Here is an 18,623-nt window from a genome sequence, read left to right as displayed (position 1 = left end):
ATATCAACTCAGCCTTGAGACTCATCTAATGGCAAGTCAGAGACGGTGTGCGAATATCAAAGTCAGCACAGGCCCATGTTTGGAAGTCAATTACAATTTAAGAGCCGTAATTTAACTCATGATGACCAAATAACACACATCATCATCATGGTTTGTATAATAAAAAAAAACAACAACAACATGAACTGAGTAGCAAGACGCAAGACTAAAGTAGAATTATTTTATGGATAACATTCAGACAATACTCAACAATAAAAAAAAATAGACTAAGTGCAATTTCTGGAGAAATTGCATGGGAATGCTGAAAGCTGAATGCTAATAGCTGAATGCTTATGAAGTCAATTGAAAGAAAAATATGTGAAAATTAAAAAGTTTTAATAATTGAAGTTGAAAGATAAATGAATAAAAAGAAAACTTGAACTGCAATCTGTCTAAAGTGGTATTTAACCTTTAAGCAGTATCTTATTTTCAAATGGCTTGGTCGGAACCAACAAAAAGACCAAAACGGGTCACAATACTGCCTACGGGTTTTAATCATTTCAAGAAATTATAATCCATTTCCGGATTCGGTAGTCAGTTGGTACCAAACCATCCATCCATCCATTTTCTTGACCGCTTATTCCTCACAAGGGTCGCGGGGGCTGCTGGCGCCTATCTCAGCTGGCTCTGGGCAGTAGGCGGGGGACACCCTGGACTGGTTGCCAACCAATCGCAGGGCATACCAAACCATCGAATGTATTCAAATGTGGTCCAAGCGGGGTTTCAACCCAGGTTCTCCATGGGGGAAGCAGTCGCTCTAACGACTGAGCTACCGTTCCTTGTTCAAATTCAATGGCTAATGGCATATGTATTTTAAAAATGGACATCTGATGATATCCAGCGTGCAATTAATCATTTCAGTTGCCAATTTATATATTTGCAATTTAAAGTCAGAGGTGGGATTTGAACCCTGGACCTACTGATTGTTGTACAACACACTTAACCAAGTGTGCCACGGAGCAGTATCAGAGAGCTAATAATGATGAAAAATATAAATATAAGGGGAAAAAATGAATTTATAAAAGATAAAAATATAAGATAAAGCTAGTAATGATGATCAGATGTATGTATGGAAGTGGCCGTGGAAAGTGGGGCTTGGAAAAAGTTCCATGTCAGTCCCATTAAAAATGAATGGGGAAAAGTTTTAACGTCTTTAACGTTTAATTGTGCGAGTACTGTAAGTAATGTGGAATCAGACCATATATACCCCGGCAGGCGTGAATTTTTTTAAGGAAGTTGAAATTTGAATGCTATAAATCAGAAGTATAATGTGGGAGTTGTTTCTCAGCAAAAAAGTGAGAATTAAAAATCCAAATAACATAATGTGGGATGCTTTCAGTATTCCCACAATTACTTAATTAAATGGCCACCACAAACTATATTTAAGAGGCCCATAGATAAATATAAATTTAATTATTTACTAGGTAGTTGTAACAAATAGTTACTAGCAATATGATAGCAATTGCTAGCTAGCCAAAGCTAACTAGCTACCAGCTGCTGCTAGCTAGTTATTAGTGATATATTGTTAAAAACATTATACACATCTGAAAGTGTTAACCTGACACTTCTAACAACAACACCTGCTCACTTAGCCCCATAGTGTGGATGTGTTGTTGCGAGAACAGATTTGCAAAGGTTACTTTACTGATTGAAGTCTCATGCTACCTTGGATGTAGAAAACTTTAAAGTTTATCGAGGAAAAGATAAGGATAGTTGCTCTGATGACAATTCTCTACGTGAAATGTGCTTAGTTACTTCTCATTAATCACTTACTATCCGTACCAATTATCTTCACCAGAGTAGCGGGTGTGCTGGAACCTAACCGAGCTGACTTTTTGACTGGGAAGTGTACTGGTCGCAAGCCAGTCGCAGGGCACATGTAGACAACCAACCAGTCGCGCCTACGGACATATTAAGAGTATCCAATTAACCTACCATATTTTTTTCTATTAGGTGATTCACTAAAATAGTTGTTTTTCTTCTGTGGAACCTATAATACTTTTATTTATAGATCATTTTATTTTATATATAAATAGTTTTATTTTGTTGACAATGTCTGAGCATTTTCCTTTTTTCTTCACTGTGACTTAGGAGATTCTTTCATCTTTTCCACTGTGGTTCTGGAAACCCTGTGTAATGTTAAGTGGTAATTCAGGAGAAACCCCTTTAAAGTTGGGCAGAGGGTCAAAGGCTAGTAATCCTGGAGCAACCTTCGTAGCTACTTGTCTATGACCTAGGAACAGATATGATTTGACCTCAGTGACCTATGGAATCTTCAAACATTTTTGTATCAGTGACATACCGCCACAGACAGCATGATGATCTGTATGAGCTCACTGGAAGATTGTAACGGGGAGCAGAAGCACATGAAGATGTACGTCTGTAAAAGAGAGAAAAGAGCTTTAAGTACGTGTGACACGAGTTTGTTTAAGTAAGCTTTGAGTTGGAGTAGACACACAGAACAGGCTAAGCTGTAGATTTAGCTCAACCTTTTCATGGGGACAAAAGGCCCATGCTGGTTTCCCTCTTTGGCCATGCATGACATGTGAATTCATTCCGCCTTTAGGAAAGCACTCGTCCAAGAATCTTAAGCACCCCTGCATGCCACCTCTCCCTCTCACAAACCATTAATTGAGGCTACATTTCCTCCTTAACTTGAAATACATCCCGCCAAAATGTATTTAGATTTGATGTCATAAAACCCAACTTTATAAATTAAAATTAAATTAAATTAAAACAATGGGGAAAACATTTGACTTCTCTGCTTTGTATTTATACGAAATAGGCTACATGGTAACGGCTGGTTTTAGCATTCACATTCACTGTCAATTTCAGATATGAGCTTCTATGAGGAACGTTCGAATGCAAATTCAGTGCAATAAAGGTGTGTGTGTGTGTTTGTCTTGTCTACAACACACCTCAACAGAGTTGCATGAATGGCGATTTCAACTCTCACGCGTTTGAGTCAATTGCTTGACCAAGGGCGCCACCAGGTGGGTAAATGACCACACTACAGTGTTGCTACTATAACCTGTACACCTGGAATACAAATATTCACAGTCACAGGCAGCTAATTTGAAGAGATGGCACAAGTATTTCCTCATAAGTAAAGTACAGTTCATACTTGTATATGTTAAAAAAAAATACTTAAATTTACTTATGTACAAAAGTATAAAAGTAAAAATGCATGTGACGGTTCTGACCAAGTCATTTCAAAATAAGATACTGCCTACGGGCTACCATGGCTTGTACTTTTTCTTTTCTTTTTTTTTTTGACGCACAATAGTTTCCCTCTTTTATAAACAGAAGAAACGCCGCTTTCAACAAAGAAAAGTAGTTAGCGTGCATCTTATATAACGATGTAAATTTGACCCTAAAAAAACAAAAAACAAAATAGAGGTCATTATTAACTGCGGCTCGCATAGGCATTCTGTTGGGTTTGTAGAATAAGAATTACGGTAAGAAAAAAATATATATAATGTTTTATCTATCTAAGGGGGCTGCTGTTTTGCCCTTTAATCGACTGAGTGAAAATAACATCACAGTGAGTTTGTGCACGTGAAGTCTCACTTATTTTATGGGTTTGGTCATGTGACGTTCAAGCAAAGCCCCTGGGCACTGTGATGTCATTTTCAGTCGACAGCTTGGAGAAAAGTAGGCACAAGATTTGAAATCAGCTTTTTTTTTTTTTCTTTTTAAATCAGAATACCATTTAGACAAGGGGCAGCACATAGAACATATTGTCTAGACCATTTTTGACTTGACTTCCTCTTTAACGAAAAGCTGTACTGAATGTCATTTGCACGTCCCTTTTGAGGTGAATTGACTGCATACCATTGAAGAAACATGCATAGGCCTATTAAACATTTTTAAGCTTGACCAATCATTGTTTTTAAGTTCGAGTGCTGAGAAGAGAGGCAAGCAACCTTTGTTGTCTTCCAAACCATTTTAAAACAAAATGGAAAGACTGGTGGGCGGCACAGTGACTGGTTAGCACGTCCGCCTCCCAGTACTGAGGATGCAAGATCAAGTCCAGGCTCCAGCCTTCCTGGGTGGAGTTTGCATGTTCTCCCCGTGCCTGCGTTGGGCCTTCTCCGGGTATTCCGGTCTCCTCCCATATTCCAAAGACATGCATGGCAGGTTAATTGGGCCTTCCGATTTCCGAATTGTCCCTAGGTGTGTGTGCTTGTGTGTGGATGGTTGTTTGTCTCTGTGTGCTCTGCAAGTGGCTGGCAATCAGTTCAGGGTGTACCCCGCCTACTGCTCGAAGCCAGCTGGGATAGGCTCCAGCACCCCCGCGACCGTTGTGAGGAGCAAGCGGTAAAAGAAATGGATGGATGGATGGATGGATGGATGGAAAGACTGGTTACATATTTACAAAACAAATATTGGACAATATTGTTTTTAATGTCATAGCAAATATATGTATTCAAATATATGGAACTTTTTTTTTTTTTTTTTTTTTTAAATAAACCATTGATCCCAATGTCTTCATTTGCTGGATTCAGACTGACATTCCTCGATTCCTGGAATTGACAGAACAGTGTAGTTGGAAAAATAATACAAACAAAAATACAGTGGTGCATTGACTATTGATTGACCAAACATAATATTTTCCAGACACAAACCAAGCAAGGTTACTGCATATGCCATCGTAGGTAGTAGAAAGTTTGCGTTACAATCGTGAGAAGAGTTTAGCGAGTTCAGCTCATAGTGAGACTGAGGAACTAAAAAATAAAAAGGCTACAACTTTCAAACCACGCTATGCAGTTAGTCAGCGTGAACTCATGGTCCATTTATTAGCTGCGTAACTCTAGATAAAGTATTTCAACATCAAAAGCCAGTCACTGCCACAACTTCTTTCACTTTTTATGTTCTTGCTGTATTAAAAAAAATAATAAAATACTTTACCGTTTATCTTCAACTTGAGTGCTTTGTGTTTTGAGCGTGGTCACGGGAGAAATGACCTCTTAAGTCAAGACACCACTGTTTTCAACAAAATCCAAGCATGTGTTTTTGTGTGTATAGTCTTGTGTGCAAAAAAATGGACACATACTTGGGATCTCATGAGGCCAAAAGTCATTACAAGCAGGGCACCGAGGCTCAGTCGCTCCCCGGAAGAATCTCGCCACGCATGGGTTGTGTATTTTTATGCCACATGTCGGACTCTCACAGATTTGGCCCTGAAAAATGAAATTAAAGGACTTGTTTACTTGTCGGTTTGACACAAAAGCATCAAGATTGCTTTTAAAGACTTTTTCTTGAGGATGTTTTTGATAGGAGTGGACCTGCAAGGCGATGTTGCGACAGATTGGGCACATTTTGATCTGGTCCTGATACATAGTGCGGATGTATTGCTCCATCTCGATGATACATCTGGTGGATAAGCTGTATTCACCCTCTTTCTGCAAAACAGATTAAGATAAATGCAGCTTTTTATTATTATTATTTTTACTTTTATTGCAAAGTGCAATATTGCAGTTTTTCTTACCTCACTGAGCCAATTATCTTGCACAAGTCGATTGAGCAGCTGTTCTGTGTCTATCTTCTTTGTCTTTTTGGTCAGGGCGATGGCGCTATTGAGAATTTCAGTGGAGTAGACCCAGCCAGTGTCCGAGTCCACGACCAGGTCCATCTTAACATGAATAGTGCACACACACAACGTTCACAGTGGGTTTTTGTTCTTCTTTGTTGCTTTGGTTAGAATTCATAAAACATATTGTAGGAAAGTGTCCAAAGATGCCAGTCTACATGACTGAACGCACTATTTTGCGGAAAATCTCCAGTTCATGATCGGCGTAGTCTGACGTCATTCTGGTGACATCCGTTTCAATCATGTTGACCTGGACAGCAAATCATTATGTAATTATTTGCACCAACATTTTCAATCCAAACATACATGAATTACTGCTAACTGTCAGCTTCCCGTTTAAACTGAAGCCTTTATATTCCTTAGAAATATCTGCTATGTTTTGGCTTTCATTTGGAGAGACTGATTGTTGGCTGGGCTGATAATCAGCGCTGATATTTGACATTTTGATGCATATCAACACAGGCCTTTTTAAAACATTTCCCTGCCGGTAAGAGATCATCTTAAAATTGGGTAAATTCGGTTTATTTTTTTACATTTTCACTTAATGTTCTAATAGATGGTGCTGAGCATGGGAACTCGCTGCACTTTTTTTGTTTCAACTTAAAACAAAGCTAAGTGAAACATTAACATTTCAGCTGTACTGCAATTTTGGAAAACTTTATTTACTGCAGAAAACTTGGAGGTTTTTATTTAATGAAGTTTTCATTGAACTTTTCAGACATTCTGCCGCGCCTGCAAGCTACCTACAGTTTATTTAAAAACAAAGATGTTGATTGTGTAAGATAACGCAAACAGCAACACTAAATTTCAAACATATATGTTAAATTATACGTTAGCCTGACTCTGGTGCTATATTTGATCATTGTTTATATTACCTTATGTAGCTGAGGCCCTGCGTCCCCTGACTGCACGTTTGTGCTAAATAATATTACAAATGTGGTCAAATTTGTTGTGGTCAACCTACACAGGTTTTACTGCAGTTTGTGATCTGAAAGGCTATGCTTTATTAACAATTACAATACAGTATTCTTATTAAACAAATATGTTCAGCAAAGATGACAGATCACATACGGATGATGCTACGACATAACTTACCAAAGCATAGTGCTGCAAACCGCTGTCTTCACACACCCCTTTTCTAATTTGCATGAACATGGGTTCCAGATTAGAGTTGATGATATCAATAAAGTCATCAAGACGGTTTGGGGAATAAGAAGCTGAAAACGAAACAAAATAACATAAATCTCCACATTATGTTTATCTACCTTTCATGATTATGTAAGAGCATAACGAGTAACATATGGAAAGGCCGTAAGTGCCATGGTGTGTTAGTAATGTTCGTTTGTGCAGTGACTCACTATTATGTGTTGTACAGCAATGGCGATGAAGCTGCTTTGCACTTGATTCATCAACAATGCCACTGCGCATCAGCGCCTGCAGGAATCTTCTGTGGCTGTCGTCCATCTGGTGACACAAATACTGTTAGGTCAATTCTGTTTGCTAGTTACATATCAACATAATGTGCTTACATAGATGGAATGGAACTTCTTTCAGGTGATAACGCCAGCCTGTTAACCGTGACACTATGTGCGTTCTTACGCACATGAAAATGTTATGGTGTTGCTATAGGACGTATTTTTAACATTTTAGGAGAGAGGAAAAAAACAAAAACATTACCAGCTCCTCGACTTCCGCGCTCTTTCGCCTTCGTCTTTTACGTCGTAGCTGCAGTAGCTACTAGCTAGTACGGATCCACTAATGGCGTCACCTGCTGCTCCGGAGGAGTAAAGACAAGGTGTGGATCAGAAAATAAATATATACCACGTTAAAATGTTAAAAAGTGTGGTTTCATGTACATGTTTTATTTGTTGTAGACTCAGGGACGACGTACACAATGAACATTTCCCAAATAACTGTAATGCTCGCCAAAATAAAAAGATTTTGAGTGCATTTGTGAATATATAAAATCTAACATTTTGTTTCTTTCTTTTTTCATTACCTTGTCTGATGTTCCCCTGGCAGTTTGAAATGTAATCTGTGTATGTAGCTTGTTTCTGTCTGGACCTCAAGTCTGTAATCAATTTATTCATTCATATATAGGATTGAATAGATTTGTAAACTATAGTTTTCATTTATATTGTACACAACGTCCCAAAATCATTGAAATTTGTGCTTATATGCAAGCTAACAGGTGAATTTTCCTTCTGTCTGATCAATATCCCTCTTCTTCTATGTTGACACATTCAGTGAGTGCATTTCATCCAAATTATGACTTGTATTGTAATTAATTACATCAAAACAATGGTAATTGTAAATGCTTTAATAGCCTAACAAATTAAATAAGAAGATATTAATACAAGGTGTCCAAGTATTTGATTGCAATAGTCTATTATAAACATTATTTAAATACAGTTTTCATTGACATTGACTTTTACTGCAGCATTTCAACGAATCATCCTTAACATTATCCCACACATCTTCAACTCAGTTTCATCCAAATGTCCAAGGGTTGAATTCTGGCCAACATTTTAAAATGAAAGTCAGTGATGTCCAGTCACCAACGTGAAAAATCTAAAGGCAAAAATTCTGATTAACCTGTTTATATGGTTTACAGTACTCTTACAGAGTGAACAAAATGTCTAAATAATGGTCAAAAATAACATTGATACAATATGAAGAATTGACTGATTGGTATGTATGGTATGACTCTCATACTGACACCAGTTATTCACACGTATTTCACTTATACGACTCACACAGAGAGGGCACTTTAGAGTATAAACCCAATATGGATTTGGGTTGTGAGTAGGGTGACCAGATTTTCAAAATGAAATCCACAATTTTTCTGAAAATCAAATATACAATAAATTCTCACCAGGAACAAGTGCAATCGCGAGTCAAGCTGGTGAACAGTTGTTGTGTTGTTTTAGCTGACGAAAAATGCTATTTTCATTGACAGTTCAGCAGCGCTTAAGTCAATACACACACACACACACACACACACACACACACAAAAAAACGGAAAAAAACCCAAGAAAAAACAACAACAGGAGCAGAGCTGCGTAAAAGTGCGCCAAAACAGTGGGGCTCGAGACACAAGGCTGAAAACCGGATGTCTGGTCACCCAGATGCAATCCTCTGCATCAACGAATACAACCCTTTACAACAGCATTCACTACAGCAACAGCTGGATTGACTAGACAAAATAAATTAGCCACATACAGTAAATAAATCGTGTCATCAGGGCTTTAGTGTTTTAACACATTACTAATTTTGAGGGAACATTTGTTTGGTTTGCCTTTCCATCCATCCATTTTCAGTAACGCTTATCTTCATTACCGCTGATCTTCATTAACGTTGCTGGTAAGCTGGAGGCTGTCCCATTTGGGTAAGAGGCGTGGTCCAACCTGGACTGGCTGCCAGCCAATCGCAGGGCATGGTTTGTCTTTCTCCAGATACAATTTCAATTCCTGAAATTAGGACTACTTGTTCTTGACATTGTTTGCCTGTGTTAAATCCCTAATTTAATCAATTCAAGTTTGTCAAATGCAAAAGTAAACAGGATGTTAAATGGGACACAATCATATTGTCATTACAGAAGGAGAAACGGTCAGTGAGCTCTGTATTTTTTAGCGACGATCATGCCATTTCTTGCTTAATTGAAACCAAGAGTACGGGAACATAATACTGCCAAATGCTATTTGTACCTTCTTCCAAAAGTGTTTACCCGCTCACCATTGGTCAAGAACCCTCATCATGATATTGATCAAGTTTTCTGAAGAATTAAACTGTACAGCATGTGCAATCATAAGAACGCAATACATGATTAAACTTCAGTGATTTGTTGAGACCTCAATGCATGTATTACTTCTGTACTTCTGTAATGACCCTTAACTCTGTTGTCTTCCTTTCACTTTACCAAACTTTAATTTTAGAGCTTAGATGTCAGAAAAAGGGCTTCTGGGCTAACTGGATTTTGCTCTCCAAAGTGCCCAATGTGGAGCCAGCATGCTCATCGTCGAATGTCTTCATTGTTTTGGTTGGCAGCAGTTCGCTGAGAGAAGCCTGAGAAGAAATCATTGAGTGAAAAAGAAGCATGTCAGCTGTCACTGATGTAAATGTCAGTAAAGATACAATCCTAATCAAAGGTATTGGATCAGCAAGGTCAATTCCTTTCATTTTGTTGTACACTGAAGACATTTGGGTTTCAGATCAAAAGATGAATGCAAGACAAAATATCAGAGTTCCATCTATTGTTTGATGGTATTTACATCTATAGAACACTCAAAGGGCTCCCCCAATTTGCTGGTATCCATGCTCAAAAATTGAATTATTATCTGTCTAGTAAATTGGTTAAGATAGGAGTTTCTCATGTCAGACACCTTTTAACAGTTTGGTTGCCAACCCTCTTATGTCTTATAATATTGTCCTATTAAGATTATCCATCTGTCTGAGGTATGTTAAGAGTAGATCTGTCCAGACTATATGGTCCAAAACAATCTTAAATATTAAATGTAGGGCTGGGCGATATGGCCCAAAATTAATATCACAGTATCAATTGCATCTATTCACTATATAAAATTTAACGTAAAAATAAATAAATAAAAATGACCGGAAAAAAACGCTTGTGGAAGACAGTGAATATTTATAATTTACACTAAACATAAAACTAGCCTTCATCATATTATAATGAGATCACGATCGGCATACCTTGTGTTCTAGTGGGTGGTAGGAAACTGTTCATGTGTGGGGATGGACTGTTGCAACTTTTCCTCTTTGGCCCTTCTGCTGTGGCAAAGCTGTGCAGTAACATAAAGGCAGTCAATATACTTCTTCTTAATGAGCTATATTCTCCCGTTCGCCCTTGTGCACTTTTCAACTGCATGCATTCTCCTGTCCAGACTTCTGACATACCCACCATGCTTAAAGCGATACTTGACTCAGCCATTACCAACACCACACATTTGAAAAAAAATGGTGCCAAATGTTTTTAACATTTTTACAGGTTGAAGTGATGTGATCATGTGCATATGAATTTTGGTGACAATTGGTCACCGTATATATGGCATGAAGGTGACAGACTTAAGTGGATGGGAGAATCCATGGAGCCACAAAAGTGTGCAGCTTTTCCCTCGTACGAACATGGGTGAATATGGCCTATAGTGAATCTTATTACAATAGCTCACCGTTCTCTTTTCCATGAAGCTAGTTAGGAACTCATCTATGTCGGTGCGTCCTTCTAAAAAGTTTTCAGCTATTTCTTCAGACTCCTCCTCTGCCTGATGTGCTGCAACCTTTAACCGAGCCTGGAGAGTACGCATACTACAGCTCTACAACGCAGGAGAGAAATTCAATTAGTTTAATTCTATTTCATTGTTATTAAAATCTACAAAAGGCTTGAACAGCGTGTAAAGGCCTACTGTATTTTAAATAAGAGATACAGTATGTGAGAAAGTGTTAACGCCTATTGGAGAAAAGTGCATGTATAAAAGTGTGTGGTGAGGTGTTTTACAGAATTAAAACATAAAATAAATGGAAAAAATATAGTATGAACAAAAAAACGTAGAATAAAAAACATATATACTGCGCTGCATAATAAGTAAATAAAAAATACTTTTAATAGGAAAAAAATTAATGTACAGTAAATGAAAAAAGAACATATTGAAAAAGCATTTATAATAAACTAAAAATCATACCAAAATGAAACAAACATATAATTAACAGAAACATAAAAGAACTTTTCTTTGGGAATTTCCATTATCATAAACCTAACACCCTCGATAAATGATTGAACACTCTACTGGAAACAATGTGAATGTGTAACAATTTTTTGGGACTGGTTAAGTGGAAGAAAAATAGGCAGAAAACCCGCAAAATAGTGACGTAACATTGTAAAAATATTTACAATGATCTGAAAATAGTCCTACACTAAATATATTGCTAAGGTTTATGTTTAATTTCTTTTACCTCAAACCGGCTATGCCTAATACAAACTAATCCCCCCACCTTAAGATGGTGCCACATAAGGAAATCCATTACGCCTCATTGAGGTTTACCTCACTGAGATCATGTTGTTGCTGCATCTTTGTCTCAAAGGCAAACTTCAGTTGTGTCAACTGTTCAAACTGAACACACAGAAGGAATGTGAGTCACTGGAAAAAACAATTACTACGTTTTAAGGAAATATTTTTGGAATCATAACATCAAACCTTGTAAATAATTTCCTGTCTTTTCCCTTCCAGTTGTGGCTCCATTTGAAGGTTTCTTTCTGCAAAAAGAGACAAGTTTTCCCAAATGATTTAAGCGCCTCCTTCTATAATGGCTGAGCATATACAGGCCAGGGTCGGGAGAGGAACGTACTTGCCATATCCACAATGTTATTGACAAGCTCTTCTTTATCATCCGTGACTTGCTTGAGCTGTGGCAGCATGATGAAGAATCTCAGTAAAACATCCTCATTTTCGGACATGTCGGAGAGTTGTGGGAGACTGGGGCAAGGCGCAGCAAAATGTGGATACGTACAGGACGGACAGATAGATGAATAGAAGAAGCACAATGAAAAGAAGAAGTACAAAGAATATTTTCTTCAATTTCACTTACACAAACATGCTTGAATAACGGCTTAACATTTGAGAGATTACATTACTTCAAGTCAGAGAGTTCAGGAAAAGACTCTGGAATCTCAGGCATCTTATACATATGTCCATTCAGACCAGCCTGAAAAGAAATGATAATAATGGATGAAAAATTTAACTGATTTAAGTGAACGGCAGTCTAATAATTCATTTGCTCCCCAAAACATATAAAAATGTTCTATTTTAAATATTGACATGGTCCCAAAAACATATTTATACATTTTTCATGTTTTTTTTTTTTTTTTGTTAGAGCCTACAGGCTTTTGATGCAGCCTCTGACCTGAAGAGGTCGCTTGAACCAATGGTAGTTATTACAAAAAACGGCCAGCAGGTGGCAGCAGAGTGTAAGAGATCACGACGGACACCTGCGGCTTGTATTCAAGTGAGGCCTAGCATATATACATATTGTATTATTTTTTTAAATTTGAACGGCTTATATTCAGGCGCTCTCAATACTCCGGAAATTATGGGCAGTTTTATTTTAGTCAACATCTAATTAGTGAAATTGAACCAAACTATCCTAAATCCTAACTAGCGCTTTGAAACATTAGAACTAAGTTAACATCTTCAGGTGTTTTTCATCATTGTACCTGTAAGTCTCCAACAGGTACAGGCAATGGCAGGTCGGTAATGAGACCGTAAGGGGCTGGACCTCGAGGGGACCCATGGACTGCATCAACTGCAGGATGAATCACTGGTCCCACTCCAGATGGAGCCGGTGCGAGAGGTGGCGTTTGACTTTGTCCACCATGTCGAGGCCCATAATGGTAACCCGGAGTCTGGTAAGGAGGGATGCTGGATGGCTTGTACATACTGCTGTCGGTTTAGGTCAAATACCATAATGTTATTATATGCATCTAATTAAAATGGAGCTGTTTAGTTGTTTGTACAAAGTCTTTTTTTTTTTATTTGTATCTCAGTCAATGCAATTCTTTTTTAAGAATTACTGCAAGGAAATAGAACAGACTCACTACGGAAAACCAGACGGGCCAGTGGACATCAGGGCGGGAGGACTCTTCCAGAACTCATCCAGCAGACTTTGAATAACCTTACCCAGGTCGGAATGCATCCCAAACTACAACAAAAAGGAAGATAGGAAAAGCATGATTGCTACCAATTATCTCTTTTCCTGAGGTGCCACATTAAAATTCAGGCCCAAGTCCTTGAACAATAGTTTAACAATTTGAAAATGTCCCAGCCATACTTACATTCGAGATAAGGGGGCTTGTAATCAACGTGCCATTATTGCTGTCCACGAGGTGGTGGCCAACAGGAGGGTAGATGCTAACCACTGGCTTCTCCTGCGGGAACTGAGGCGGCAGAAGACTGGAAGCAAAGAAGAGGCTCACAACCTTAGCTTGATTAATTAGTCTGTCTGTCTGTCTGTCTCTCTCTCTCTCTCTCTCTCTCTATATATATATATATATATATATATATATATATATATATATAGATATGTCAAACGATTACAATTTTTATTCTGATTAATCACACTTTTTAATTTTGATTAATCATGATTAATCAGCTAAATTACTTGCGTATTCGCAAACGTCCAAATTCCAGACTGTTTGAACGGTTGGACATGGTCAGCAATTGACCCCTCTAGCTCTCAGCATAGGCCAGCATTAGACTAGAACTCTTTTTACAGATCAGTATGGCCCATTTGATTTACCTGACTGTGAAACCATGCTCAAAGCATATGATACTCAAAACCTGTAAACTGTATCTGCAAATATGAACTCACATGTTAACAGTGATGGTAGAGTTGTTGACTGTAAACGGGATCCTGTATTCCACATCTTTCTGGATTTCTGCAATGCTGTTTGGAGACAGAAATCCAGTCAAGTCATGAGCCATCTATTTGTTTGTGCAGTAGTGATGTTGACAAGAATTGCAAACAAAATCAAACAAAAATGACAGTAACGGCTTTAACGGATAATTAGGTTAGTCAACCACAAAAATTGGTCAAAACAGAACAAAAAAAAAATGCCTCAAAACAGACTAATCATTTTAAAACCATATTTGCGGCACCCAGAAACAATGTTTGACACTTCCGTATTCCTGCTCGGACATTTGTTGCTGATAGATCATGTCTGACTTCCTTCCTCCCAATGGAGCCACAAAAAAATTAATTAAAAATTAAAAAAAAATAATAATAATAATAATATGCCACTTTAAACTAAGGACAAAAACTTTTATTTATTTATTATTTGTTTATTTTTTTTACTGGTCTGACTTAGCAGGAAGACAAATAGGAACAGCCCCCATAAAATAGCACGGTAAAACTGCAACACGAAGGTATGGTCATTGGTCAAAAATGAAAACCTGCGATAGAGTGAAGCCCCAACAACCTAACGCAAAGTATCAAAGGAACACTCTATTGCTCCATCTTCTGATCAGATTGGTTATTCAACTCCTATCACTCACTTGACCGTGGCCCGCAAGGCTACTTATATGATAAAAATGAAGTAAACATGACTAAATTAATAGAGACTTTCTCTTCAAAACACTCTGGTGAATAAGGATAATTCAGTTTGAGAAGCAAAAATAGTTTCTTCCGCTTTCGGCTCTGTGTCAAGGTCTGATTTATGAACATGCTGCATTAATGATACCCTCGAAGCTGTTTTAAAAATAGTCATCTGCAGTAAGATGACTAGTTTGCTCTTGTTTTGGTTCTGAATGTGGCGATGGGCTTCGGCTGTTGCTAGAAAACAATAAAAATTTCTTGCTTGATTTAATTAAAATGATATGATTCTATTTTGTTTTTTTCTTTTTCTGTATGTGGCCTTTTTACCACAGTTTTAGATTCTCTTTCACTATTTTAATATAACACTGCACAGTGCTATTTCTCTTGTTTAAAAAACGTAGCAAACAAATGTGTATGTTTTTTGTTTTAGTAGCTAGAAGGGATTAATAGGATTTCAATTACCGGTAATTGTTTCAATTGGAAAAATGTTTCTGATATATGAATGAATTGCGTTACAAGCTTGGTCACAGAACCAATAAAAAAGTGGGTTCTGAGACTTGTCGTAAGGATCTAAATAGTGTTAACTATTTTCCAGAAGAGACTATCACAATGGATACCAAACCAGTGATGTCACGCTGCTGTGTGCGCGCAGGCTGACAAAGCAAGATCACATGTACTTGGTAAACAACGACGGTAAATTAAAACGGGGCCGAGAAAAACACTTTTGTGAAACACACGTGAAATTCAGTGATATCACAAGACGTGCTGATAGGCAAGCGACAACTCGGCTTGTTAACTCTAAAGATAGCCAAGGCCATAGTCACCGTTGACGACTGGATTAGCCAATACGCTGGGCTACCAGGAAGTATTAGCAATTAGCACCAAGGCACACCATCAAGCACCCACGTAACAGGTGACCTGCACCTGACCTGTCCTGACATCCACTTCAAACGAGTCTTTAGATAATCAGAATAGAACACTGCAAGTTCCACTCCTGTAATCGCTAACAGGATGACTAGCGCAGTTTAGTCACATGTATTCTGTGAAGCTACCAAATTAGCATGTCATTGTGATTAAAAATGACTAACACAGTCCACTGGTATAACAAAACGATGTGAGTTTACGGCAACCAACATGACCGCGTTGACGTTACCTGGGATGAGCAGCTTTTAGGGACTCAATCTGTCGCTGTCTTTGTTGTTGCAGACTGTTGAGTGGCGTGTGAGGTCCAGAACCCTTTGACATGGGGAAAAGCCAGTTCATTCTCTCTAAACCAAATGCTAACACTTAACTTGGCAATAGAATATAAACGTCTGGTGCAAACTGAAGCGAACCAGTGGAACAACACACGCTAAGTGGAGCTTTGTGCGGCTAACCCCATTAGCTAGTAAATAACGTTACCGACCCGGTTTTGTACGCACGCGTTTACAGCTACGGTACAGAATCAGACGGAACACAGTGTTGTGCCAGATTAAATGTACTCGCTCGGGTCTCTCTTGTAATCAGTATGTTTCCCGTTTGGTTATGAAATTAATGTCGCCGGTACGTGAGCTAATTCGGGCTAAAGGAAAACAACATTGACGCTCAAGCAACTTCTTTACGTAGTTCGTCAGAGCAGAGCAGGACAGCAGGTAAGGTGAAACTTCCTGTCTGTTCTTTCAAAATACAACACACATAAGGAAAATCATCAACTCGTTCATTTTAATTTGATTGATTTGATTACTTTATTTTTAATTTGAAAATTTGATGTGGATTGATTTTTCAATATCGCATATACTTACTTGCACGCCATCACAAAGCAAGTTGGAAACAAGATAAGAGATATAGCCTTGTCGTTTATTTCTTAGGAGGAGAAACGTATTCCGTCTTGTCTCTCGAGGTGACGGATGTTGGGGAGATATTGCACTAAATTTATTTTCTGGCTCTTGCGGTTTTTTTGTTTTGTTTAGTTTTTGCACTAAATGTAAAGGACTATTTATTTTTATTTAATTGCATTGGCCTTGACAAAAGTGTGGTTTCTCATTTATCTTTTATGTATTATTTTCACGTTCACTATGTTTTGTATATTGACTTTTCTGGCTCTTGATTTACTATTTGTTTTGCACTTAATGTTAATGAATCCTTAGCCTATTTATTTTATTCTATTTCTGATTACATTCAAGTCTATTCGTTTTTGTTTGTGATTTATCGTTTAATTCATCATTTCCCACTACATTATTTGACAGACATGCATAATGATTTTAAGCGTTGTCTTTCATTAACGCCTACCGCGCCGCGGTAAAAAACATGAGGTCAAAATGAAAAACAAATGCTGAAAATATAAGCACAAAATTATTTTGACCAAATTCGGTAACCACTCTGAACATATTCCTTCCATCAATGCTCCAAAATGAAGCAAAGAACGTTCATCAATGGCGAAGAACTTATGATCGAAATCATTATTCTATGCCAGCTTCACGCTCAGGAAGGAATATCTCCTCTCGTCATCGTAGTTAGCGAGACCAAACACTTTAGAAACACATTTCTCAAGTCAAGAACTATAGAAATGATCCCTGAAAGTATAGTCTTGCCTAGCTAACGTGGGACGACGGGAGGTCATACGCGAGAGTACTATTTTCACATCGAGGTCGCGTTTGTAGTTACCTTTGTCCAAACCTCACCACATGACGTCTAGTAACGAAACAAAAAAGTACAAGTCAATATAAATTGATCCGGATGCCTCAAAAAAGAAATAATTAAGTTATATCACAGTAAACAATCCCAGAATGCTTTGCGTTATCTGTTTTGATATCATTCGTCTTTTTAACCGAAATCACGTATTTTTTTTTAAGGTCAACGCTAAATCAATATTATCATAAAGTAAAATACGTAGCTACATTAAAAAGGCTACAACGACCCCAAGTGTAATAGTGTTTCATTTAGCGTTTATAATGATAAAATTAAAACCACTGTGTGCCGGTTATAAAGTTCCGACAGTAAACTAGTAAGCCGGTAGAAATGTTCCGCAACAGTCACGTACTGTACTGTATTTACAAATGTGATTAAAACAGTTTACCACTCAAAATTAAGGAAACTGATTCATGTGATATACAAACGAGGCATAATATAGGTCTTAATACTGTTATGTTAAATCCTGAGCACTACCCACAGCAGGTCAGACTTCGGTTTTGACTTGCAGTCAGCTTCTGAGACACTTGAGGGCAGCATTTTGACAACGAGTTTAAACTTTAATAACCATTTACTCTTTTAATGAGCTGTCTGCCTCCAAGCTCTTGTTGTGATCGTTTAACATTGATCATGGTACAATGTGACCCGCTCTAATATTTAATCATAAAAAACATATAACACAATACAATGTATTTAAAAAGAAAAAACGGAGTACTGCAGCATAATCCAAATTTTTACTCTATTTTTTTCCAAACGTGTTAAATTGACCCATAACATGAGGGTTAATTTGTGCTGCTTTTATATTGCTAATAGGCTACAATAACGCATCGCCGTTTTCAACTGACGTCGAATGAACATGAAGTAATTAAAATATAACTATAAAACGGTAGTTTCTATTCACTCTCATTTGTATTACGCTGGTACTTAGGCAAATGTTGACTTACCTGGATACTATTTACAGAGGAATGGAACATTTTAACTCCTCATCAATGCAAACTGAAAAGTTAAAAAGTTAGCGTTGTCTCTTCTAGGCTCATCATCCTCTAGTTAAAAGCTGTTTTACGTGACGTTCATTACGCATGCGCAAAGAAAATCGACTCGTTATTTCACCAAAACACTTCACCAAAAGTATTATTCAACTGATTTATTTAACTGGGAGAAGAAACCTTCTACCTTAACACGAATACATTTATATTTCATATTTTAATAGAATATGTACACT

At 37.6% G+C, this 18,623-nt stretch overlaps 2 protein-coding genes and 1 non-coding gene across 7 annotated transcripts; all 3 read right to left on the bottom strand.

The window, feature by feature from the left end:
- Positions 1-4,410: 4,410 nt before the first annotated feature.
- On the bottom strand, positions 4,411-7,399 carry nsmce1 (NSE1 component of SMC5/6 complex). 4 transcript variants are annotated; one of them, XM_077525054.1, is made up of 8 exons: positions 7,162-7,361; positions 6,991-7,096; positions 6,728-6,849; positions 5,805-5,882; positions 5,531-5,674; positions 5,328-5,444; positions 5,096-5,222; positions 4,411-4,565 (listed from the first exon to the last, which is right to left on the bottom strand). In XM_077525054.1, exons 2-8 carry the CDS (start codon positions 7,094-7,096, stop codon positions 4,531-4,533), a joined length of 729 nt encoding a protein of 242 aa, XP_077381180.1. In that variant the 5' UTR covers positions 7,162-7,361; the 3' UTR covers positions 4,411-4,530. The 4 variants fall into 4 exon arrangements, with proteins under 4 accessions (XP_077381180.1, XP_077381178.1, XP_077381179.1 ...); XM_077525052.1 differs by lacking the exon at positions 4,411-4,565 and having other exon boundaries at positions 4,575-5,222; positions 7,162-7,226; positions 7,310-7,396; XM_077525053.1 differs by lacking the exon at positions 4,411-4,565 and having other exon boundaries at positions 4,575-5,222; positions 7,310-7,399.
- Positions 7,400-7,936: 537 nt separating this feature from the next.
- On the bottom strand, positions 7,937-18,458 carry vps37a (VPS37A subunit of ESCRT-I). Of its 2 annotated transcripts, XM_077523880.1 has the most exons (13): positions 18,346-18,458; positions 15,888-15,970; positions 14,012-14,086; positions 13,476-13,593; positions 13,239-13,342; positions 12,858-13,083; positions 12,279-12,349; positions 11,993-12,120; positions 11,842-11,900; positions 11,689-11,757; positions 10,819-10,962; positions 10,343-10,431; positions 7,937-9,697 (listed from the first exon to the last, which is right to left on the bottom strand). In XM_077523880.1, exons 1-12 carry the CDS (start codon positions 18,373-18,375, stop codon positions 10,351-10,353), a joined length of 1,188 nt encoding a protein of 395 aa, XP_077380006.1. In that variant the 5' UTR covers positions 18,376-18,458; the 3' UTR covers positions 7,937-9,697; positions 10,343-10,350. The 2 variants fall into 2 exon arrangements, with proteins under 2 accessions (XP_077380006.1, XP_077380007.1); XM_077523881.1 differs by lacking the exon at positions 18,346-18,458 and having other exon boundaries at positions 12,858-13,080; positions 15,888-16,397.
- Positions 17,087-17,302, bottom strand: LOC144021464 (small nucleolar RNA U3). The gene has a single exon (XR_013284155.1). It is a non-coding gene; the product is annotated as a small nucleolar RNA U3 (small nucleolar RNA).
- Positions 18,459-18,623: the final 165 nt, after the last annotated feature.

The sequence above is a fragment of the Festucalex cinctus genome, chromosome 6 (genome assembly GCF_051991245.1).
Source record: "Festucalex cinctus isolate MCC-2025b chromosome 6, RoL_Fcin_1.0, whole genome shotgun sequence".
NCBI lineage: Eukaryota > Metazoa > Chordata > Actinopteri > Syngnathiformes > Syngnathidae > Festucalex > Festucalex cinctus.
This window is presented reverse-complemented; position numbering and strand designations above follow the sequence as displayed.

What these genes read in the sequence shown, in the direction of transcription:
- nsmce1 (XM_077525053.1), bottom strand. Translation starts at nt 7,096, where the DNA reads ATGGACGACAGCCACAGAAGATTCCTGCAGGCGCTGATGCGCAGTGGC. An exon ending in GTTTGCAGCACTATGCTTTG is followed by an intron (nt 5,883 to 6,727) that starts GTAAGTTATGTC and finishes TTTGCTGTCCAG; the next exon opens with GTCAACATGATTGAAACGGA. An exon ending in AAGATAATTGGCTCAGTGAG is followed by an intron (nt 5,445 to 5,530) that starts GTAAGAAAAACT and finishes TCTGTTTTGCAG; the next exon opens with AAAGAGGGTGAATACAGCTT.
- vps37a (XM_077523880.1), bottom strand. Translation starts at nt 18,375, where the DNA reads ATGTTCCATTCCTCTGTAAATAGTATCCAG. An exon ending in TAACATTGTGGATATGGCAA is followed by an intron (nt 11,901 to 11,992) that starts GTACGTTCCTCT and finishes CTCTTTTTGCAG; the next exon opens with AAAGAAACCTTCAAATGGAG. An exon ending in GACAGGAAATTATTTACAAG is followed by an intron (nt 11,758 to 11,841) that starts GTTTGATGTTAT and finishes CTGTGTGTTCAG; the next exon opens with TTTGAACAGTTGACACAACT.